We start from the raw sequence: 23,599 nt of genomic DNA, 5'->3' as shown, positions 1-23,599 counted from the left end.
AAAAAAGGACGACATTCATTCCCATTCGTTTATCGGATTATGTCGAATTCGAAGGACAAACGTAAAATGACTCGTTTGGAATTCAAAGGCAACTGTCGACACGGCGACGTGTTTGAACAAGGATCAATCATCAATCAGTCTATAGGAAAAACGAGACGCGAAGGATACAGAGATTAACAAAGCTATACCAGTTGTGTTGACAAATAACCTCTAAAATCCCTTCAATGAATGCACGCAGCCACGCGCCTTTGGCTTTGACACTGGCCAGTGAAGAACGAGAGAGCAGTGGTGAAATCCTATTCAGATGGTAAATTCCAGCTGAATATATTTTTCAACAACCTAATAACAACACAATTATTGATGTTTAGTTTTATCGTTGCGAGGTTGCGTCTCCTCTATTCTCCTTCTGTGCTTACGCAATTTACATGACACAGAATAAACTTTGTACCTGAATCAGTGCTTTAAATTCTCTCCTTAGTTTCCTATATGCATTTCCATTCATTTATTACATTTCTAATCCTAGCAAAATTTTGCATGGATTAGCTAGTGAAACGTTGCACACATGATCTCAGAGTTGCTGATATAACATCATCATCTTGCAACACAATGCAGTCAACTGTTTAATATCATTGCTGCTGGCAGTAAAGGCCTCATTGAGAACTGAACATGAGCTATGGTCGCTTACTCACATCTAAACTTGAATAAAAATGTAAAGATAAAAGCTTAAAGAATGTTAACTTTATTCACACATTTACTGTATGGCCTGACATACAGAATACAATGCAAACACACGATCCATCCTCCTTGCAGCACAGAAGGTTCCAGGTGTGACAGGAGGACCCTCCATGACCAGCCTCAGGGGACGATGTGTCACCCGAGGTCTGAGACAGGGGCCTTCTCCTCTTTAGCATCATGTGTCGCAGCTTCATGACCACATCAATAGCGTTTGTCACAGTGTGTCCGTTTGGAGGTCAATCGCCATGGTCGCAGCAAGGTCGGGAGGTGTGGCCTTGCTGAGCCGGCGGGCTCCTGCACTGCAGAGGGAGGACAGGGCCCCGGAGCAAACAGTCTGTTCATGTAATCCTGACCGTCCCCTTTCCCAGCACCTAGGAGAGGAGTTGACCGTGGTGGTTAAGAACCCTGGTCCCTCGACTGGCACGTCTGCTGAAGACCCCCCCCCCCCCCCCCGCCCTTCTCCACACACACTCACACACACACACACACACACACACACATATATTGTTCCTGAAGTCGAGCAAACAGGATCAGCACAGGTCTACATATGAGGCTGTGGACACAGATGTGCCTGAGTGGGCCAGACAGCCAGTTCGACCCTGGGCTCGTCTCTCTGGGGCTGGAGCTGAGGTTGAGGTTAGGGCTGAGGTTGAGGTTGGGGCTGAAGTTGAGGTTGGGGTTGGGGCAGAGGCTGGGAGGGACAGACCAGAGGAGCCCACTTGGAGCCCTGCTCTTCTACGTTCATGTTTTTAAAATGAGCAGTAAAATATATGAAAGTCTTGCTAACTACGTTAATAACTAGTACAGCTGTATTAGTGGTCTATCTATGTCTCTCCCTCTCCCCACCACCCTCTCTCTCTCTCTCTCTCTCTCTCTCTCTCTCTCTCTCTCTCTCTCTCTCTCTCTCTCTCTCTCTCTCTCTCTCTCTCTCTCTCTCAGACACACACACACACATGCAGGGGAGCACAGTTCCTTTCTGTTCCATCTGTGGGTGGGGGGTCGATCAGAACAGCTTTACAATCCTGAGTTTATAAAAACACTCAGGGTAGATCCTCCTGGGAATTGCCCCGAGCCGGGCAACCCAAACATGGCATTACAGGAGGCTTACAGCGTCTCCCCCCTCCCTGGGGACTTCAAACAGCGAGTACAGCCCAGTGACACGGCCAGTTAACCTCACCCTCCCCTCATGCTACAGTGCTACCTCCATGATAGCAAGGTATACCTATTATCCTGTCTGCTACAGTGCTAGTCCATATTAGCCAGGTATAACTATTAACCTGTAGGCTACTCCATATTAGCAAGCTATACTTGAAACTACAGTGCTACTCGATTTTGGCAAGCTAATACCTCTTTGCCTGTATTTGTGTGTATACTGTGTGTGTGTCAATGTGTGTGTGTATGTGTGTGTGTATGTGTGTGCGTGTCTGTGTGTGTACTGTATGTGTGTGAGTGTGTGTACTGTATGTGTGTGAGTGTGTGTACTGTATGTGTGTGTGTGCGCGTGTTTACTGTGTGTGTATGGCCCGCTCTAAGATCCTCAGAGGACAATAGCTCATAACATGAGCAGGTTTCCGTGGTGACTGATGTGTTCATTAATGGGGCCTGTTTGAAGCAGATTAGCCTCCCTGTGTGTGTGGGGGGGGGGGGTGACTCATCCCCCTGACTCCTCTCTCTGAGGGCCCAGAGTTGTGACTCCTCCCCCTGACTCCTCTCTCTGAGGGCCCAGAGTTGTGACTCCTCCCCCTGGGGTTAGGGAGGGGTCAAACACACACAGACAGGTCATCTTAGCTATCCTTGGTTCTTCAGACTGAGTGACAGCTGTGGGTGTTGTACCATGTCAGCATGAGGAAAGACACACAGTCAAATCAGAATAGGGCAGATTTTCTTACCAGCAGGAGGCGCCATATACAAGAAAGTGCCTCTACTAAAAGGTTCCTTCTACGTGTTACATTGCTATGGGGAGACAGAAAGACAGAGACAGACAGAGATATAGATATAGATATAACAAAACAATGTGCTGTCAATAAACGCTCAAACGTAATCAGCCACTGATTGACATCTCAAGGATTCAAACCGCTGCCAATTCCCACATGTTCCTCAACCTCAGTTTAGCGGATAATTAAAATATAAATCGCAGCACGACTACTAAATCCTTAGTTAAATCACACAAAAGAACCCACATCCCCAAACTGGTAAACTGATACCGAATTAAATCCCCAAAAGAAAACCACGGCGAGCTCAGCCAGCTGCTCAGAACAAGTGCCGGCTGTGCGGCCGGTCGGAGAGAGGTGGGGCTGCCCTGGGTTACAGTGCTCGGCGCTACGTTAATCTACCGCCCTGTTTAAACAGGATTCGCCCACCGTCAAACAATAACAATTGGCTGCTCTGAATTTAACAGATCTGTTTGGAATTTCAATAACTACCAGGCCTTTCCCCAGGGGCGGGGTTAGTTGGAACTGCCTTGATTACCGGTGCTTGTGTCCAGGTCTCCCTGCGTGCCTGTAGGTAGCTTTATATCAGACAGACCTACAAATGACTGATTATGACGGGAATGATTAGGAGATGAACGTGGAGAGCGCTGAAATGGCTGGAGGCATTTCTTTTTTTACATTTGGATTCTCTTCAAATTTATATTTTAATAAGAGATAATTTTCAGTATATGCAGAGCTGTAGAGGCAAAAGTACAGGATCCTCTATGAAATATGCTTTATACACGTAATTTTAAAGGGAAAGTGGTTGGACCTGTGTCATTGTTCCTATCCTCGCAGGTTTGTGTGTGCTCAGCCTGTGCAGATAAAAACGAATTAAAGACCATCCCCTGATGACACCTGATCTCCCCCAGACAACCTAAATATTTGGATTCTAGTAAAGCCCAGCAAGGCCTCTATGAGCAATCAGCTGAGAATGACCATCACAGGTGTTCTATAGAACAAGGGGGACGGGACGGGACTCTAGAACAATACAAATTTTTGTATGACAACCAGTAATACATACAGATAGGCGTATTGTACCATTATTAATTATACCATATTTTCTGATGTGTCATAATGATTATTAACTCACTATTCATAGTTGATTAATTATTCCCCCATGTACTCCCATGTTTAGTGTGCAGTCTAGTATATGGGGCCACAGGGTGACGGCAGAGTTGGGTAACGTTACCTTTTAAAGTAACTAATTACAGTTACTAGTTACATTCCTTGTAAAGTAACTACGTTACTTAGTTACTTGCTAAGGTGTTAAGTTACTTTTGCGTTACATTAAGAAAAGTCTTTTATTTCTAAGACAATTCACCTTGGTCACTCTTATGCCCAGAAGGCACATTTAATGGGTTGACCTCAGCAATAGCACATATTGTACTGAATATTCAGTGTCACTCGCATATAACATGATCAATATTCATTATACAGCAAGACGGATCAAGGTAATAGTCCACCATAATGAAAAGCAATATTTGTATGAATTTCTTGAATCAATAAACTCTTTAATCAATAAATAATGTTGTAAAATGCCAGGCAGAAGTCTAGTAGTTAGCTAGATCTACAATTTACCAGGGCTAGGTTTGAATCTAGGAGCAAAACGAAGCAGAGCTATAGCCAGGTATCTGGTAGCGAAATGGTGTTCTCTTCACTTATGTACTGAACCAAACTAATTTACTTACTGTAATATAATCCTAAACCTAAACCACTGCAACGATACAGCGACGCATCACACAAGCTTGAGTTCAAATACATTATTTAATGTGACATTATGTAGGCCTACTATACATGCAAGTCTTAAATAACTATTTAGCTGGTCGGCTCCATGACGCCGGGTAAATTGGGCTTGTGAGACTGCTCACCAAAAGAACGAAGGGGAACCCACTTGTCTAGCAGATTAAGACATTTTCGTAGGTACCTAGCGAAAAGTAGCCTCAATTTTCCTAAACTTTTAGCTACATGCTGAGGGCTCGCGACCAAAAGACTAAATTAAGTAACGGATTCATTCAATTAAATAAGTAACGCGTTCAGTTACTCGTTACCTAACAAAAGTAGTCTGACTACTGTTACACCCAACACTGGTGAAGTGAGAGTGACTGGTGAGTGGATCTACAGGGGAGAGTGCCTGGTGGGTGGAGCTACAGGTGACAGTGCCTGGTGGGCGGAGCAACCGGTGAGAGTGCCTAGTGGGTGGAGCTACAAGTGACAGTGCCTTGTGGGTGGAGCTACAGGTGAGAGTGCCTGGTGGGCGGAGCTACAGGTGAGCATGCCTTCAGGTAACAGCTGAAGCAGTGCGTGTGTATCAGAGTTGAGCAGAGTGTTACTAACAGGACAGGAGCCAGGCATTTCAGTATGTTCAGCAGGGCTGAGAATGGGAGCCATGATTAGGTATCTAATTACCCACTTTAGACCCTAAGTAGGCCATTTGCACTCTGATGCTACAGCTAGATCCAGCCTGGCCCCCTCTGCTTCCCCTGGCCCTGGGATGAAGGCCTGCTATGACAGCTGCCATCTTCTCATCTCCCCTACAATCTGTGTGTGTGTGTGTGAGAGAGAGAGAGAGTGTGAGTGTGTATGAGAGTATGTGTGCGTGTGCGTGTGTGTGGAGTCAATCACGACGCCTCATCTTGAGAGGCAGATTAGTGGAGGTGATATAACAGCTGTTGGTGGCCTCAGCCCTGATATGAATCTGGAGGGCTGACGAGGCTGTGACGGACAGCACCTCTCCCAGAATAGAGGAGGAATGTGTCTCTGATGAGGACCTAAGCTGGGGCTCTTCTCTTTAGCATAGCTGGAAAAAGGAATCCTTCTGTTCCCCTTTTGATTGGCTGGGCTAATAACTTAATTGAGTTCATTATCCAGGCTAGTTTGTCTTCGGGGATCGCGGAAGACTTCTCCTTCACCTCTTCAAGTAGAAACCACAGATATTGGAACATGTTTCGTCTCCGATGTGAGTCAACACAGAGATGTCAAACAGGGTCCCACTTTATCATATTATCATGGGATGGGAATCGTTACACCACCCCAGCTTGTCAGGAGAAAAGTGACACAATTCTAAGTCTCAGTTGACGAGACTAAAATGACAGTCACTAGCTGTTGACTCTCTCATGAGTCCTACTGCAGTTACACCCCCCATCCTGCAGGTGTCCCCAGAGGCCCCCAACTGGGCTCTTCAGTCATGTTCAGGTCACACTTCATACTGGACTACACCACTTGCCTGGTGTGTTTGAACTCTGTACTATTACAGAGACGTTAACGAAAAAAATGATGCATGGCGCAGGGTTGCCGATGTTGTCGGTGTCGCTGGTGTGTGTTTTGTGTTTTTAATTCAGTCTTGTCACATTACATAACTTTATACAAACTACAACAGTGACCTTAGAGATCTATAACTCTGCATTCACTTGTCTGACATGCCCCTGAGCGTGGTGCATTGTGAAAAGCCAAGCAAAGCTGAGTGGACAACACCGTTAGAGTAACTAACTTTAACCATGAGAGTAACTAACCCTGAGAGTATACCTAACACTGAGAGTAACTAACCCTGAGACTAAATAACTAACTGAGAGAGTCCTGAGTGTTGAAGTCACGTGGTGAGACCATGTAAATAGCCTTCTCTCTGCCATTTATGCCTCTCCCCTCCCTTCTTCACCCCTTCTCTCTCTATTCCCCTTTCTCTCCACACCTATTCCCTCCTCTCCCCTCCTTTCCCTTTCTCTCTCTATTCCCCTTTCTCTCCACACCTATTCCCTCCTCTCCCCTCCTTTCCCCTTCTCTCTCTATTCCCCTTTCTCTCCACACCTATTCCCTCCTCTCCCCTCCTTTCCCCTTCTCTCTCTATTCCCCTTTCTCTCCCCACCTATTCCCTCCTCTCCCCTCCTTTCCCTTTATCTCTCTATTCCCCTTTCTCTCCACACCTATTCCCTCCTCTCCCCTCCTTTCCCCTTCACTCTCTATTCCCCTTTCTCTCCACACCTATTCCCTCCTCTCCCCTCCTTTCCCCTTCTCTCTCTATTCCCCTTTCTCTCCCCACCTATTCCCTCCTCTCCCCTCCTTTTCCTTTCTCTCTCTATTCCCCTTTCTCTCCCCACCTATTCCCTCCTCTCCCCTCCTTTCCCTTTATCTCTCTATTCCCCTTTCTCTCCACACCTATTCCCTCCTCTCCCCTCCTTTCCCCTTCTCTCTCTATTCCCCTTTCTCTCCCCACCTATTCCCTCCTCTCCCCTCCTTTTCCTTTCTCTCTCTATTCCCCTTTCTCTCCCCACCTATTCCCTCCTCTCCCCTCCTTTCCCCTTCTCTCTCTATTCCCCTTTCTCTCCCCACCTATTCCCTCCTCTCCCCTCCTTTCCACTTCTCTCTCTATTCCCCTTTCTCTCCACACCTATTCCCTCCTTTCCCCTCCTTTCCCCTTCTCTCTCTATTCCCCTTTCTCTCCACACCTATTCCCTCCTCTCCCCTCCTCTCTCTATTCCACTTTCCATCCCCACCTATTCCCTCCTCTCCCCTCCTTTCCCCTTCTCTCTCTATTCCACTTTCTCTCCACACCTATTCCCTCCTCTCCCCTCCTTTCCCCTTCTCTCTCTATTCCCCTTTCTCTCCACACCTATTCCCTCCCCTCCTTTCCCCGTCTCTCTCTCTCCCCTTCTTTCCCTTCACACTCTCCCCTTCTGAGAATCACATCAAAATCTTCAGATAACATTGTGTGGTGCTTTGTGTGTGGACTACAATTCCCACAATCCTCTTTCAGTTCAAAGTATCTTCCATGTCTAGAGAGCTGTCTGTGGACTGTGTCCACATCCCAGCTATGAAAGTAAGCTGTGCTTTCCCTGAGCTCTGTAATATTCTGCATTGATGTGATGACCAGTGCAGAACTGTACTCAAGGTGATGAATTCTGCAGTAAATATGCCTCCTCAAGTACATTATAGACTAGTAAGCATACAATATTCAACACCATCAGCATTAGTAATTAGGGCCCCCACTCAACCCCCCCCCCCCCCCCCCCTTCACTACTCCCTCCTTCATGTGTGTGCGGGGACAGGTCTGTGTGCTGCAGGGTGGAGCAGACTGTTTTCCTGCTGGGACACATGTATTATGCTGCTCTTTGTGATGTCATTTTTAAGAACAAGGAGTGTTTGTGAAGTCAGTCCATAGGAGGCTATGGGCGTGCACAGTTAAACCAGGCCATCTTCAGCTGTTTTTGTTTTTGTCACACATTCATCTGAGGATATCTAAGGGCTTATCTGGTAGAGCTCTATACCACGTGGGCTCTGGCCTTACTGCATGGTCCCGGGTTCGATTCTGGCCCTGGACATTTCCTGTACATGTCGTCCTCGATGTCTCTCTCTGCCTTTCTTGTCACTGTCAGAACAAATAAAGCAGAAATTACTCCCCAAAAAATATATTTAAGAAACAACATCAGTCTGTGTGTCCATAAGGCTTCTATTGTGTTAGATGTTATACCCAGTGATAGCAGTAAACACTATAACTGTCACATAATAGGTTTGTGTAAACCCATTATCTATCCTAGGCCTGTTCAGTAGTATAGGTATCACCACACTATTCCTGCGAGCATTATAGAAACAGCTGGTTAATTATTGTTTGGTGCTCTGTAAATGTCTGTGTGTTAACATAAGTGTACATATAGCTCTGCACATTTGTAGAAGAGAGCAATCATCGCTGCGCTCAAAATCTAATTCTATCTTGCACCCAAACTGCACGTTCTGTTTAACTTCACCACCACAAGCATGGTAGTTGCTCACTTCCTCGTCCTGCAGGGAGGATAAAGGCGTGACGTCGGCAAATGCTTTGGGTTCTTCAATTCTGCAGAGGGGCGCCCGTCCGCCCTGCCCGAGAGAAGAGCGCCTTCGAGAACAACAAGCTAGAGTACGCCGCGGAAGGCTGCGAAACACAGGGACACCGGCGAGAATACTGTACACTGAACAATACCAACAACTTTGGGCAGAGGAGAACAATAATGCGCTACTGTCACCCCCGGGGTTAGCGTGTCCGCACAGCTTTCACCGTGACAAGGAGGAAACGGTGGCGGGTACCATCGGCACGTTTCGTTTCGATCCCGTCTTCCTCACTGTAGTTCGTGTTTGGACATGTCCTCCCTAAATGTAGACGACGATCAGAGATGGGTGCCTACACACGTCCAGGTGACAGTTCTGCGGGGCAGGGGGTTGCGAGCCAAGGGCAAACACGGGACCAGCGACGTCTACACCATTATTCAGGTGGGGAAGGAGAAGTACTCGACTTGTGTGGTGGAAAAGACCACCTCTCCCGAATGGAAAGAGGAATGTTCTTTCGAGTTGTTACCGGGGGTGTTGGAGGATGGGGGACGGAGCGCATACCCCCCGGGGAGCAGCGATGTGATCCTCACGGTGATGCACCGGGCGCTTATCGGTCTGGATGTGTTTCTCGGACAAGCTGTGATCCCACTGGATAAGGCCTTTCAGGACAATATATGCATGAGAAACGAGTAGGTTATATTCCCTGGTTCAGTAATTAATAGCCCACGTTTAATGTACTTCAACAATACTGCACATGACCGCTGCCTCTTACCGGCACGGGGCTCTCTAAGGAGGCATTTTGTTGTCCTAATGAAAGATTCGACAGTGTCATACAACAGATTAAAAAAAACGCTTATTTACACCAGTAACCGTTTGAGTTTACATAACGTTACACAACTGTCTGGTGGTCCAAACACAGCTGTCACTGTAATGCTGCAATCAAACAGGGCCTCTGCAGTCACGCCCTCTGCGTGGAGACAGAAACGAGTTAGTGAGTCTGGGGCGGAGGGGTACAGTTGACTGTTAAGAGAGAGAAAAAAAAAACACTTTCCGCTTGGAACGTGGAGCTGAGTCAGATACCATGCATGCACGGTACTGCGCTGTTCACAAATGAGCTTTTTACGTTATTTCTCCGATGCCTGTATTGCTTTTCCCAGTACAGGGCAGAGGATTAGGGACTGGCACAATCCCGGGATTATCTAACAGTTCCATGGTTTTAAAGCCATGTGGTATTTTGAGCATAACATGTTTTTTATGAAGCCCACGTTTTTATGAATCTCACACAGGAAGAGCAGTCGATGAGAAATTCTACTTCTGAGCTCGTCTCTCTTTGATGAGGCTACATCTGTATCTCCAATGTTGATTAGCCTGGCCGAGGACACCTATATTTAATTTACATGTCTTAAATGAGAGCTTCATACATTTTCAGTTCATGTATCTTTTTCCACACAATTGGACATGTACTGAAACATGTATGGATTTTGTATATTCCCATACTAATCAAAATTATCAGTAAGTGAGTATGTTTGTACTTTGTTAGAATACTTTAAGTCTAATCTTTTTGGCTTGGAATCCCCTCGGTTTGAATGTGAATTAAACAGTTTGATAACCCATGTCCTGGCCATCCAGGAGGTGGAAGTAGCCAATCAAGCGGTTCTGATCACCAACCCTCCCTGTGGATCCTCCCAGAGAAGGGAAGCGTGTGATGACAACTGACCCGGCAGGCAGAACCCCCTCAGCCCACCCCTACCACAGAGAAGGTCACTAGTCTGATCGATGTGTAACTCAAGACAGCTCTACCTAAGTCATCGACGTGATCTTGAGGGGAGTTTTATAGACGACCCTAGTTCCTGCCCTACCGTGAGGATGATGGCAGTGTTGGAGGTGACCTATGGTGATGCTGAGGGTGGTGGGTTAGGTGACCATGGTGATGATGAGGATGGTGTTGGAGGGGACCATGGTGATGATGAGGATGGTGTTGGAGGTGACCATGGTGATGATGAGGGTGGTGTTGTACTGTAGGAGATGCAAGTCCCAGCTGTTCCATAGTTCTATAGAAGCAGTGGCATTGTCTGTCTGTCTCTTTTTGTCTCTGTGTTGGTCTATCATATCCCTCATGGTCTCATATCGGCATGTTTCCTGTAAGTTACATACCAAAGGTGCTCTCTTACTGGCTAACTGGGATCCCGAAGACATCTTTCAGCTTGAAGACATGTAAATAAGCTAGGCACAGCTATCCCTTTGGCAGGCTGCTGTGTATGGTAGTAGAATAGTTATTCTCTGTGGATGGGGTTTCTATCTGCTGTCTGAGTTTACAGTCAGCTCTGTGTGCTAGTCAGCAGTTCAGGGTGGTGTTTCCCTCTGCAGAAGGAAGGTGTTGTGGACGGGAGGTGCAGGGGTAGGGTGCTCTGGATGGTTGGTGCAGGCTCTCAGGTACAGAACACAGCAGTGCTACAGGGAGGTAGATTGTGCTACCATGTACATTGTTGTTCCCATGTTTCTCAAATGGATAGTAAATCTACACTCTCCCTCATCTTTTTGGGTCTGCCTGCCTCGTCTGCTGCTGGATGTCTGCCTGTCTGTCTCCCTCTCCCTGTCTCTCCATTTGTCTCTCTGTACTCTCTGCCTGTCTGTCTGCCTCCAGGGCTAGCACAAGAACAGACTGGTAGGCATTAGCCTGTATGTGTGTGTGTGTGTGTGTGTGTTAGAGTGTCTGTTAGCGCTCGTATTTGTGTTAGCGTGTGTATTATTGTGTATGTGTGCTAGCATGTATGTGTGTTAGCATGTCTGCTAGCGTGTGTGTGTGTGTGTGTTAGCGTGTGTGGAGCAACGTTGGTACTGTAGCATGAGATGAGCATCCTACTGCTTCATATATAATGTACAATCTCAGTGACAGGACAGGAAGACTGTCCTTAGAATAAGCTAACACACACACAGCCAAGCTCACACACATGCTCAAGCTAAAACACAGACAAGCTACCACACACACACACAAACACACACACACATAGATAAGCTAACACACAAGAGCTAACACATACACCAATACAAGCTAAGATGTACATACACACACACACACCCACAAGCAAACACACACACACATACAAGCTAACACACCCACTCAAATGTAGCATACCATAGCAACTTTGCAGGGGACTGACTGGAGACTATCCAATAACAACAAGATTGAGAGGTTTTCAGAAATGTCACTGGTTTTGCATAGTCCTGTTTGTGTTACGTAACAATATCCGTTAGGAGATCTTAGTGACTGGTCTCCATCTGGACTAAGCTTAAACGCTCAACTACTCAGATACTCTGTCCCTCTGAATGCAGCTGTGCAAGGTGGTTCTGCATCAGAACAGGGGAGGTAAATCGGTTCAGGTCTTGTAGTGGAGGCCTAATGGGTGATTTTCAGAACACATTCTGTGTTTTTTCTTGCCCTCGTATGTTACATTTTAGCTACGTAGCTGGGGAGGGAGAGGCCGAGGAGAGAGGAGAGAGGGAGAGCGAGGGAGAGGAGAGAGGGAGAGCGAGGGAGAGGAGAGAAGAAGAGTGAGGGAGGGACTCGATCACATCCAGATGGGGAATGTGTTTCTCTTCCAGTCTGGTTTCACTGCTGATGAGGCAGTTAGACACGAGGGCTTCACACCCATACCTCTCTATGCAACACTGTGTGTGTGTGTGTGTGTGTGTGCATGTACGTGCGCCTGCCAGGCTGCAGTCCTGGGTCCTGAGCAGGGAACATGGAGGATGAGACTGTAATGTCATCTCACCTGCCTTTTTAAAGTCTGGAAACCAGTTGTCTGAGTTAGAATACCCCTGCTCTTGTAAGATTGCTGGCAGTAGCCATGCCCGGCTAAACTGGCTAGCGTAAAAAGCAGTCACTCAGGAAGGGATTCATTTCCCTGGGTGCAGATCAGAGGGAGTAGGGGCAGATGCTATCTGCGAGGGATGGGAGGAGCGGTTTCCTGTTTTTAGGTGATGGTGGATGCAGATATGAAAGTGTTCCGTGGCCCTGGAATGTTCTATGTGTTTACTAGAACTCATACTCCCAGTGCTCTCCAGGCTAGCTGGAACTTACCTGCCCCATCCCCTCTTCCTTCCCCTGTACCTGCCCCATCCCCTCTTCCTACCCCAGTCCATGTACCTGCCCCACCCCATTTACCTACCCCATCCCCTCTTCCTACCCCACCCCCTCTACCTGGCCCATCCCCTCTTCCTTCCCCTCTACCTGCCCCATACCCTCTTCCTACCCCAGTCCCTCTACCTGCCCCAGTCCCTCTACCTGCCCCAGTCCTTCCACCTACCCCAGTCCCTCTACCTACCCCAGTCCCTCTTCCTACCCCAGTCCCCTCTACCTGCCCCAACCCCCTCCAGATGCTGCTGCCTGGTTCTGTGTGGTTTACAAATACACAGCAGACTAGGCACAGGGCACATCTAAATAAGGAACTGCAAGTCAAGCTTTCTTGTGTTTGTTTCGTAATTGGTCATATGGTCTCTCACAGCTGCACGTCCACAAATAGATATTTTTTGCTCTCTACTCTGAAACAAAGAGAGCATGATGAGGACAGTGCTTTTAAAGAATCATGGTCGACATGACTTGTCCTTAATATTCTCCTTGTCTCTCCCAGATGAGGGGGGAGGGGGTTATCTGAACACTGCTCAGGTATGAGAGAAGCCATGAACGTTAATAACGTCTCTAACCCAGCCCAGGTCTGGGTTAGAGACCTACGGGTCTATATGACTATGGGAGCTGTGCAGAGGCAGAATGGAAGGACGATCAGAGCCGTAATGAAGAGACTATGACGGTGTTGTTCATGGGTAACTAGCACTAAATTCCAGGCTCTGTGGAACGTTCTGGAATGTGAGCCCTACCTCTAGGGTGTTGTCCACAGTGGGAGGAATGACACCATTGACAGACCATCCGTGTAACAGAAGCCCACAGCTTGCAGGCATCTGTGCTACCTGCTACCTATCTTAAAGTTCAGCTTTGTTCAGAAACACAGACCCAACAAGAACAAGCTTTGTTCCAATGCAGTCTATGCATTTGTGTTGGTGGCCGTGCTGGACCAAGAATACAACCATGATGGCTGTTTTTAAAGTGGATTAGGTGTTCGGTACAGTGTGGGTACAGTAGGTTGTAGATGACGAAGAACTGTATTATCATTCCTCAGCTCCTAACAACGCCCACTCTTTCATAACACTCTTTCTCTGCTGTCAGAGGCCTACTCTGGAATATCTTTAAAGGTCAGGTCGGGCCAGGTGTGTGTGTGTGTGTGTGTGTGTGTGTGTGTGTGTGTGTGTGTGTGTGTGTGTGTGTGTGTGTGTGTGTGTGTGTGTGTGTGTGTGTGTGTGTGTGTGTGTGTGTGTGTGTGTGTGTGTGTGTGTGTGTGTGTGTGTGTGTGTGTGTGTGTGTGTGTGTGTGTGTGTGTGTGTGTGTGTGTGTGTGTGTGTTCGTGTTCAGGGAATAGGTTGACGACAGGTGATTTATATAAGCAGGTACACCTGACTGCATGGCTCATGTCTGACTACAGTCATTGTGCAGGACCTCCTAGCGGCTTTGAGACTGGCGTCTGGGACTGATCTCCTACATCACATGCCAAAGATTGTGCCTTCATGTCAGGGTTATCTCTGCCCAATCAGAATCTCTGTTTGCTCTGTTTGTCTTCTGCTGGGGATGTTTTGACCTTCAGTGATCTCCATGTCTGGTTCAGCCAACATTGTGAAACTGGCTTTTTAAATGACAGGGTTGAGCATTAAAGGCGCTGATCTGTGAAACCAGGAAATGGTGTGTTTGTGTGTAGTAGGTCATGGTGCCGTACTGTCGCTCCCCTCACTGGTGCTGTGCTCAGCAGGCAGGTGCTGAGCCTCATCTGCAGGTCAGAACAGAACAGACCAGGGAAGGCTTTCCCACGAGGCATAGCTGTCTCAGTCTGACTAGCGCCAGCTGCTTGGTAGTTTAAAGCAGCGGTGCTCATAGGAGGGCCGTGTGTGTACGTGTGTACGTGTGTGTGTGTACGTGTGTGTGTGTACGTGTGTGTGTGTACGTGTGTGTGTGTACGTGTGTGTGTGTGTGTGTACATGTGCGCGTAAGCAAGGTGGTTGTGTTGTTTGCTAGAACATGGCCAGTAGTATTCAGGCCACTCATTGTTAGTTAAAGGAGGGGAGTTTCAGTGTCATTGTTCTCTTGCCAAGGCTAATGACAACAACAAGCGGCCCCAAGGAATTATGGGAAGTCTGACCGCTCTTTGGTGGCCTTGGGGGGGGGGGTCTGCTGTTCAGTAAGACTCCCCCCACCCGCCAGCCCCGTGCCCTGTTGTAAGGACAGATTAACCTAATTTAGAAAAACAAAGAGGTCATTCACAGTGTCCGTTGACCCCACCTACCCTCTGTCTATTGGTACAGGGACTAACAAACAAATCCCTCCATCAAGATCTCCTAATACTTGGAATGTTGTCAAACTGTCAGTTTAGGTTCAGCAGCCAAATGATTTCGTTCATCCACTGAGCAGGACAAAGTATGAACATTCATCGGCCATATTGTGTATCAAAAGCATGTTGACACAGTGGCTGTGCTAACCCCGTCTCCTGACGTCTCCTGTGTGCTCCAGGTGGTACAAGCTCAACTCCAAGACAGGGAAGAAGGAGAAGGAGAGAGGAGACATCCAGGTCACCATCCAGTTCACCCGCAACAACCTGACGGCCAGCATGTACAACCTCTCCATCAAGGACAAGCAGCGCTCCGCCTTTGGCAAGCTGAAGGACCGCATGAGGGGCAAGAAGAGGAGCAGCGAGGAGGACTCCTCCTCCGCCGTCCTGCCCACGGGCTACGGGACGCTGCGGACGCGTCTGCCCAGCGACGGCGGCGGCGAGGAGGAGTACGAGGACGACGAGGGAGGCGAGGGGCGCCGCAGCAAGATGAGGAACTTCTTCCTGAGGGGGAAGCTGCGGAAGTCGTCGGACACGCGCTCCAGCACGTCGCTGGGCTCGGAGAGCAGCGAGTCGTCGTCACGCGGGGGCAGCCTCAGCCCCACGGCAGGCATCAGCGTGGTGGTGTCAGACCTGTCTAACTCGCCCAGCAACAGCAGCAACCTGACCGACAACAGCCCTGGTGAGGCCGCCGGGAATGCTGATGACACACACTGCACACGCAAATGTGTGTGTGAGCGTAGGGAGCATGTAGATACATGGAGAATTACTAAACCTTGTTGAGTTTAAATTCTCCATTTGGAAATATATATAGATATATATACTTATTAGCGTTATTATTCAAGCCTTCTCACCTACAGTAGTGTCACAGTATAGAGCTGTATATTGGGTATACTTTTTATTTAAATGTGTCTAATCCGCTCACGTCTCCTCTCCCGTTGACAGAGCACACGGCCGGTACTTCGCCCCAGCTGTCGCCCCACAAGTGCGACCTCAGCCAGGAGACCGGCGAGATCTCCTTCCCTGTGCCGCCGCCGCCCGTCAACGGAAACCACGTGTACGACAGCCAATCCCAGGTGGCGGTCTCGGAGGAAGGCTCCGTGTCTCTGCGGCCGCTGCAGAAGTCTCTTCCACTGTCTGTGTCGCTGCAGAACCTGCGTGCCCGGTCCGAGGCGCCGGGCGGGGGGCGGGCAGGGGATGGCCGGCGCTGGTCGTTTGACAAGGCGGGCGATGAAGAGAAGGCGGCCATAGCAGCGGCGCTGGAGCAGGCGGGCGTGGCGCTGGGGGAGGAGGAGCGGCTCCTGGAGCGGGTGGCCGCCACCACCCTCGCCGCCGTGGAGGCCGACAGCCAGGGCAGGAAGCAGGGGAGGAACGTGTTCGCTCACAGGAGGGAGGAGTCTGCGGGAGGAGAACAGAGCCGGGACGAGTCGGAGCAGGCCCGCGGCCCTGCCGAGGAGAAGCAGAAAGGCTGGTTCGGATCAAAGGACTCCCACAGCAAACCCAGGTGAGGCAAGCGGAACCAAGTATAAACACAACGGCGTTCAGTGCTGCTGACAACTCTTTCGTTTCTTTGCAGGCCAGGTAATAAATGAATATGTTAGGTTGAACTGAGCTAGCAGGCCCGCGGGCCTTGGTCCACCACCTGCAGTCTGTGTCACCTGAGTCTGGTTGAATCACACACTGGCCTCATCTGGAGCTCTCTATAGGGGACAGCAGGAAGTTAGGCCAAAGAACCTTGTTGCTAACCGATCATTGTACTCATGCTAATAGTAAGGTGTTTAGGGGACGCTTTGATCCAAAGCGATGTACAGGGAGGGGGGATTCTAACCTGCAACCTTTTGATCTGCAGTGGAACGCTCTAACCACCTAGCTACACCCATCTCCCATGGTCATCATTTAGGTTTCCCCACATCGTCTGGGTCTGGAGTGTGTGACGTCCTGGCATGCACACGCAGGGTATGAAGCTGGTACACACATGGCATCACAGAAGCTCGCCTCTCCCTCAGCCTCAGGTTCTAGCTAGGTTCTCGGCCTCAGACCCAGGTTCTACCGGGGTTCTCTTCCCCAGGTTCTAGCTAGGTTCTCGGCCTCAGACCCAGGTTCTACCGGGGTTCTCTTCCCCAGGTTCTAGCTAGGTTCTCTGCCTCAGACCCAGGATGTAGCTGGGTTCTCTTCCCCAGGTTCTACCGGGGTTCTCTTCCCCAGGTTCTAGCATAGTTCTCTTCCCCAGGTTCTACCGGGGTTCTCTTCCCCAGGTTCCAGCTATGTTCTCAGCCCCAGCAGAAGGCTCTTGTTACATCACACAACTGCAGTGCAGAGAGGGGTGGGGTCTGGCTCCTCTGGACAGGAAATGTGTGAAATTGAAACCACACATGAGCTGTGTTTCAGCAGGGTATGACAGGCTGAGGAGGAGTAAGTGACAAGGATGTTTTGTTTTCCGTATAGCAACTGCATGGCTCCATTTCCTGACCTATAAAATGCAATGTGGTTAATCGTGCATTTAAGTGTGTGTGTGTGTGTTAACTAGTGCATTGCGAAAACAGGATGTCTAATCAGTCCCACCTTTTCAGTTGAAGTCACACCTCGGTGACTGCTCTGCCCTCACCAGGGTGATTTAGGCCCCTCTGCTACTCCAGTGTAGGCCCTGCACCAATGGGAAATGCTTACATCCCAGCCCTGTACTGGACCCATGCCTGCCTACTGAAGGCCCACAGTGCTATGTTAGCCTACTGTACTTCAAACAGCACACACAAAACGCCTTATATGTGCATCGGTTTGAGTTAAGGTTGGGGTGGTCATTTGAATTTCCCTTTCTCTTCTGAGGCGTTACCTAAACCTTAAGTCACCACAGAAACATGTTTTTTGGGGGTATTCAATAAATAGTTAGATCTAGCAATCTGTGTGAATATGAATAAGTGGGCAGACTGGAGGAGGGAGCAGGCATGGGGCAGATATGGAGGATTTATAAACAAAGATGACACTGATGATGGAGTCACTGTGGGTTGTTTCTCAGTGGTATTTTGGGGAGCGTACATTAGGTGAGTAGTGTGAACAAACAGCATTTATTAAGAGGACTGTGTTCCTTCCTTTCACAGCCTGATGGTGTCCACTAAACTAGAGCCCAGCTCAGAGTCCCCCACCACCCCACACCCTCCTGCCCCCTTGCTAACTCCTTCCTCTGTCTCCCTGGGGACCCTACGTCACACTAACCCCTTCTGCCCCTCACAGAGCCCCCCCACCCCCATGTCCCCCTCCAACCCCTTCCTCCCCCTCCTGCAGTGTAACCCTTTCTACGAGGACATTCTGGCTGACAAGGCTATAAAACCGGCTCTGCCCCCTCTGCCTTACCCCTCCAGCTCTACCCCTCGCCCCCCCCCACCGCCCCCCTCCTCCAGCCCCAGTAACCCTAACCCCACCCTGCTCGGAGAACGTCCCCTCACAGAGGGGCACTGCGGGAAGGAAGCTAGCGTCAGAGTCAGGAAACGACCCCTCCCGCCGATCCCGTCCGAGGACAACAACCTGACCGGCCAGAGATCGTCCAATCCCTTCTCCCCGTCTGGCAGGGCTGCGGTGGGACAGGAAGTCGTGTGGGACGACTCCTTCGAAGCTTTTGCTGCGAACAGGTTGAAGTCTCCAGAGGAAGCTGACGGGCACTGCGGCCCACAGGACACGGCGGGGCCGCACACAACTCACCCTATGCTGGACGCAGCGGCTGGACCCTGGACTAGAGACAGTCACACGCATCACTCGCATCTGAATGTAAACTCTGCTCTCCACCCCTCCCCTACTGCCGGTGCCACTCTGATGGCATCCACATCCTCCTCCTCACCTGAGGGAAACACCAATCACATGAAGCTCCTGCACACACAACAACATGACATGTCAGCTCATGTTAGCCCAGCCCAGAACGGCCTTGAAGCACACCTTGATGGGTCAAAGACCACTAATCCTGCTGCTACCTCACCTGAGCTGATGTCAGGGTGTGAGACCAAGCATATTATCCTCACTGCCAACACTGTTGAGATGTCCACTAACGCACATGAAAATCCCAACACACACCCATCATTCAGCTCCCCAAGCCCACGTGCAGGCCTGGATTTGGAGCACATTAAGGTCACCTCCAGCCCTGGTCCTGTAGGAGTAGACAGGCTGGTGGAGGAGGAGGTCACCTCCAGCCCTGGTCCTGTAGGAGTAGACAGGCTGGTGGAGGAGGAGGAGGAGGAAATCACCTCCAGCCCTGGTCCTGTAGGAGTAGACAGGCTGGTGGAGGAGGAGGTCATCTCCAGCCCTGGTCCTGTAGGAGTAGACAGGCTGGTGGAGGAGGAGATCACCTCCAGCCCTGGTCCTGTAGGAGTAGACAGGCTGGTGGAGGAGGAGATCACCTCCAGCCCTGGTCCTGTAGGAGTAGACAGGCTGGTGGAGGAGGAGATCACCTCCAGCCCTGGTCCTGTAGGAGTAGATCCCACATCTTCTGAGACAGGCTCTACAGCCCCAGTCTCCTTCGAGCCAAGGCTGGGGGTTCCATCTACACAGAGGCCTGGAGAGAAGAGAGAGAAGAACCCTAACCTAGAAATGAAAGATTCAGTTGCTGGTTCTGCAGAGGATGCTAAGCTTTCCATCTCCGTCACAACGAACGATGTTGAGGCAAACGCTTCCGTTTCAGATGATGACCACTCTTTGACCACACCCTCATTTTACATCATGACCTCCTCCCCTGGCGACGGCTGCCCTCTGAAGTCATCTCCTCTCAGCATGGCCTCAGGGATGCCCAGCGTTATCCAGGGTCCTCCCAAACCAGCCAGGCTCTTCAGCAACTCCCTCAACACCAGCCAGATAAGAACCAGTCCTAGCCAAGGTTTCGATGGCGTGCTGTTAAACCCCAGAGTGCTTGACCTGAGCCCTGGCACTCCCAACATTCTGTACGAGAGTGCCGACTCACAGCAGTACCAGTCCTGCCACTCCCATCAGTCCTCCAGGGCCTCTAGCCTCTCAGGTGAGAGACACAGGATGGAGACGCTTCCCCCAACACTCCCCTCCCAGAGTGGGGAGGAAGTTGACGGCGAGATGGGGGCTTTGTCTTGGCCTGTTACTGGCTGCAAGAACACAGTTCCCTGGGATCTGGAGGAAGAGGAGGAGCAGTCTGAGGGTTGTAGGGTGTCTGGTAACGTTCACATCCAATCGGAAGCATCCAGTCTTGTCAGGATGAGTGCGGATGAGGAGAGAGACGCAGCTCTCCAACCACGTTTCCTGCTCGAGGACTGCCTTTCGGAACCTCATCTAGAAACGCACTCCGGAGCACCCAGCGACGGGAGCCGCTCACCGCCCGGGGCTGAGAAGGAAGGAGTCAGAGAGACCCAGGCTGTCGGGTCAGGTGACCAGCGTTCAGAACACTCTCCTCTTCAGCCCGGGGCGCTCCATCGCTCCCTCTCCGAGGGCACGGTCACGGCTGGTCTCCAGGATCTGTCATCCTCGTTCGGTAGCGACCCCGGCGTGAACCTGGACACCTCCTCTGTCCGACCTGACCCCTCCCTTCCTGCCTCTCCCAACCCCTGTCCTCTAACCGCAAGTAGCTCCACCTCAGCTCCTCCCTCCCTCCCTGTCCCTGCCACGCTGAGGTCATCAGTCAGCCTGGCCCTGCCCACTGCCTGTGTCCCCGCTGCGATTGGTGCACCGCATGCTGCCATGCTGCCCCCGGACACACAGCAGGCAGCCAATCAGGAGAACAGGTGAGGTCGCACATGCTCAGATTGAAGGACAAGGGGACTCAGGTGTTCACAAGTCACGGTAACAAGCATTTCTATCTGAACTTCAACTCATCAATGTTACTCTCTCTGTCAATACCTCACACATACTCTCACTCTCAGTACCTCAAAACCTGAGTCCCCCTCACTAACCCTGACAGGTAGTGCTCTCCAACCTTAGCGTAGCTGGCAGTAGGGGGAGACATTTTTTCCCCAGCTGGAAAAATGTGTTCTATCCTCACTCTATCTCTCCCCTTCCTACTCCTAACGGGCCATGGTAGCAATCCCACAGTCACAGGCCTGTCACCAAGGTGATGGGGGAGGGGGGGGGGGAGGTTAACAGGGTGTTAACAACCGGGTTTCCATTATAATGACATAAATATTAACAACCTTCTCCTTCATTTTTCCTTCTTGCTTCAAGGTGATGGATCTACATACACAAGCTTTTGGGGGTGGTTGCATGAGGTTGTGTCTAACTGCATGTTTCTAAGACGGTGTGCTGAATGACATGGCAGCATCACAAAGAGGTGTTTCCCCTGAGGTGTGTGGCTGCTGCTGTCTCACCCGTGTCTCTGCTCTGTGCCCCTCAGCCCCCATGCTGTGAAGCCCCTGAGCGTGCCGGCGGAGGAGAAAGGCCGCTCGGCATTGGCCAGCGGCCTGGAGAAGCTTCGATCCACCATCCACCCGGGGAGGAGCGGACAGCTGGCCGGGCCGGAGCCAGAGAGGAGGAAGGTAGGGGAGCACACACAGGCTAGCAGCCCTCACCCCACACAGGCTAGCGGCCCTCACCTCACACAGGCTAGCAGCCCTCACCCCACACAGGCTAGCAGCCCTCACCTCACACAGGCTAGCAGCCCTCACCTCACACAGGCTAGCAGCCCTCACCCCACACAGGCTAGCAGCCCTCACCTCACACAGGCTAGTGGCCCTCACCTCACACAGGCTAGCAGCCCTCACCTCACACAGGCTAGCAGCCCTCACCCCACACAGGCTAGCAGCCCTCACCCCACACAGGCTAGCAGCCCTCACCCCACACAGGCTAGCAGCCCTCACCCCACACAGGCTAGTGGCCCTCACCTCACACAGGCTAGCAGCTCTCACCTCACACAGGCTAGCGGCTCTCACCTCACACAGGCTTGGGCTCTCACCTCACACAGGCTAGCAGCCCTCACCTCACACAGGCTAGCAGCCCTCACCCCACACAGGCTAGCAGCCCTCACCCCACACAGGCTAGCAGCCCTCACCTCACACAGGCTAGCGGCTCTCACCTCACACAGGCTTGGGCTCTCACCTCACACAGGCTAGTGGCCCTCACCTCACACAGGCTAGCGGCCCTCACCTCACACAGGCTAGCGGCTCTCACCTCACACAGGCTAGCGGCTCTCACCTCACACAGGCTTGGGCTCTCACCTCACACAGGCTAGCGGCTCTCACCTCACACAGGCTAGCGGCTCTCACCTCACACAGGCTTGGGCTCTCACCTCACACAGGCTAGCAGCCCTCACCTCACACAGGCTAGCAGCCCTCACCTCACACAGGCTAGCAGCCCTCACCCCACACAGGCTAGCGGCTCTCACCTCACACAGGCTTGGGCTCTCACCTCACACAGGCTAGCAGCCCTCACCTCACACAGGCTAGCAGCCCTCACCCCACACAGGCTAGCAGCCCTCACCTCACACAGGCTAGCAGCCCTCACCCCACACAGGCTAGCAGCCCTCACCCCACACAGGCTAGCAGCCCTCACCCCACACAGGCTAGCAGCCCTCACCTCACACAGGCTAGCAGCCCTCACCTCACACAGGCTAGTGGCCCTCACCCCACACAGGCTAGCGGCCCTCACCTCACACAGGCTAGCGGCTCTCACCTCACACAGGCTTGGGCTCTCACCTCACACAGGCTAGTGGCCCTCACCTCACACAGGCTAGCAGCCCTCACCTCACACAGGCTAGCGGCTCTCACCCCACACAGGCTAGTGGTTCTCACCCCACACAGGCTAGTGGTTCTCACCCCACACAGGCTAGTGGTTCTCACCCCACACACTCCACAAAACACTGTTCAACACGTTTCTCTGCTGAACGTTGTTACCCTGCATTTATACAACTGTATCTTTCTCTCGCTCATTTATTCTTCCTCCCTCCCTCCCTTGTTTCTTCTCCCTCTCTCTCTCTCTCTCTCTCTCTCTCTCTCTCTCTCTCTCTCTCTCTCTCTCTCTCTCTCTCTCTCTCTCTCTCTCTCTCTCTCTCTCTCTCTCTCTCTCTCTCTCTCTCTCTCTCTCTCTCTCTCTCTCTCTCTCTCTCTCTCTCTCTCTCTCTCTCTCTCTCTCTCTCTCTCTCTCTCTCTCTCTCTCTCTCTCTCTCTCTCTCTCTCTCTCTCTCTCTCTCTCTCTCTCTCCAGTCACTGACAGAAGGGGCGGGGTCCTACTACCACCTGACCCACAGCGAGCTGGTGTCGCTGCTGCTGCGGCGGGAGGCGGATCTTGAGAGGCAGAGGGCGGAGTTTGAGCGCCAGGGCACCCTTCTGGGGCGGAGGGAGGCGGAGCTGCGCCGGCTGAAGCCCCAGGTGAGAGACCTGGAGGACTACATCGACACGCTGCTGGTCCGCATCATGGAGCAGACACCCACCCTGCTGCAAGTACGCACCAAGCTCAAGTGACCCTGGGCCGAGGACGGCACGGCGCCCCTGCACCCGCCGACTCCAACACCCCCACCGCACCCAACGCCCAACAATCACACACACACAAACACGGCTGTCTAGTCTTTTCACTGCTGTGCTGTCCTTTTTGATCTAGAGATTCCAGCAATGAGAAATGTGTCTTTGTGTTGGCATGCTTTCCTGTGCTGGAACACGTCCGTGCTGAGTGGGTGGGTGGGTGGGGGAGTGGGTCCTCAGGTTGCTTCAGGTCAAAGCAGTTGGTGTTCAGCTGAAAGAG

At 51.1% G+C, this 23,599-nt stretch overlaps 1 protein-coding gene across 3 annotated transcripts; it reads left to right on the top strand.

Annotated features, from left to right (window-relative positions):
* Positions 1 to 8,598: 8,598 nt before the first annotated feature.
* Positions 8,599 to 23,527, top strand: rab11fip5a (RAB11 family interacting protein 5a (class I)). Of its 3 annotated transcripts, none has more exons than XM_067242750.1 (6): positions 8,599 to 9,190; positions 15,112 to 15,611; positions 15,875 to 16,433; positions 18,025 to 20,655; positions 21,261 to 21,402; positions 23,065 to 23,527. In XM_067242750.1, exons 1-6 carry the CDS (start codon positions 8,814 to 8,816, stop codon positions 23,320 to 23,322), a joined length of 4,467 nt encoding a protein of 1,488 aa, XP_067098851.1. In that variant the 5' UTR covers positions 8,599 to 8,813; the 3' UTR covers positions 23,323 to 23,527. The 3 variants fall into 3 exon arrangements, 2 of the variants coding, with proteins under 2 accessions (XP_067098851.1, XP_067098853.1); XM_067242752.1 differs by having other exon boundaries at positions 8,828 to 8,942; XR_010877389.1 differs by lacking the exon at positions 23,065 to 23,527 and having other exon boundaries at positions 18,025 to 20,713; positions 21,261 to 21,398.
* The last annotated feature ends 72 nt before the right edge of the window (positions 23,528 to 23,599 follow it).

The sequence above is a fragment of the Osmerus mordax genome, chromosome 9 (genome assembly GCF_038355195.1).
Source record: "Osmerus mordax isolate fOsmMor3 chromosome 9, fOsmMor3.pri, whole genome shotgun sequence".
NCBI lineage: Eukaryota > Metazoa > Chordata > Actinopteri > Osmeriformes > Osmeridae > Osmerus > Osmerus mordax.
The sequence above is the reverse complement of the archived record's forward strand: the minus strand, read 5'-3'. Positions and strand labels throughout refer to the sequence as shown.

Excerpts from the sequence above, each read along its gene's own strand:
- rab11fip5a (XM_067242750.1), top strand. The coding sequence starts at position 8,814 with ATGTCCTCCCTAAATGTAGACGACGATCAGAGATGGGTGCCTACACAC. Across the intron at positions 9,191-15,111 it reads AATATATGCATGAGAAACGA|GTGGTACAAGCTCAACTCCA; the intron begins GTAGGTTATATT and ends TGTGTGCTCCAG. Across the intron at positions 16,434-18,024 it reads GACTCCCACAGCAAACCCAG|CCTGATGGTGTCCACTAAAC; the intron begins GTGAGGCAAGCG and ends TTCCTTTCACAG.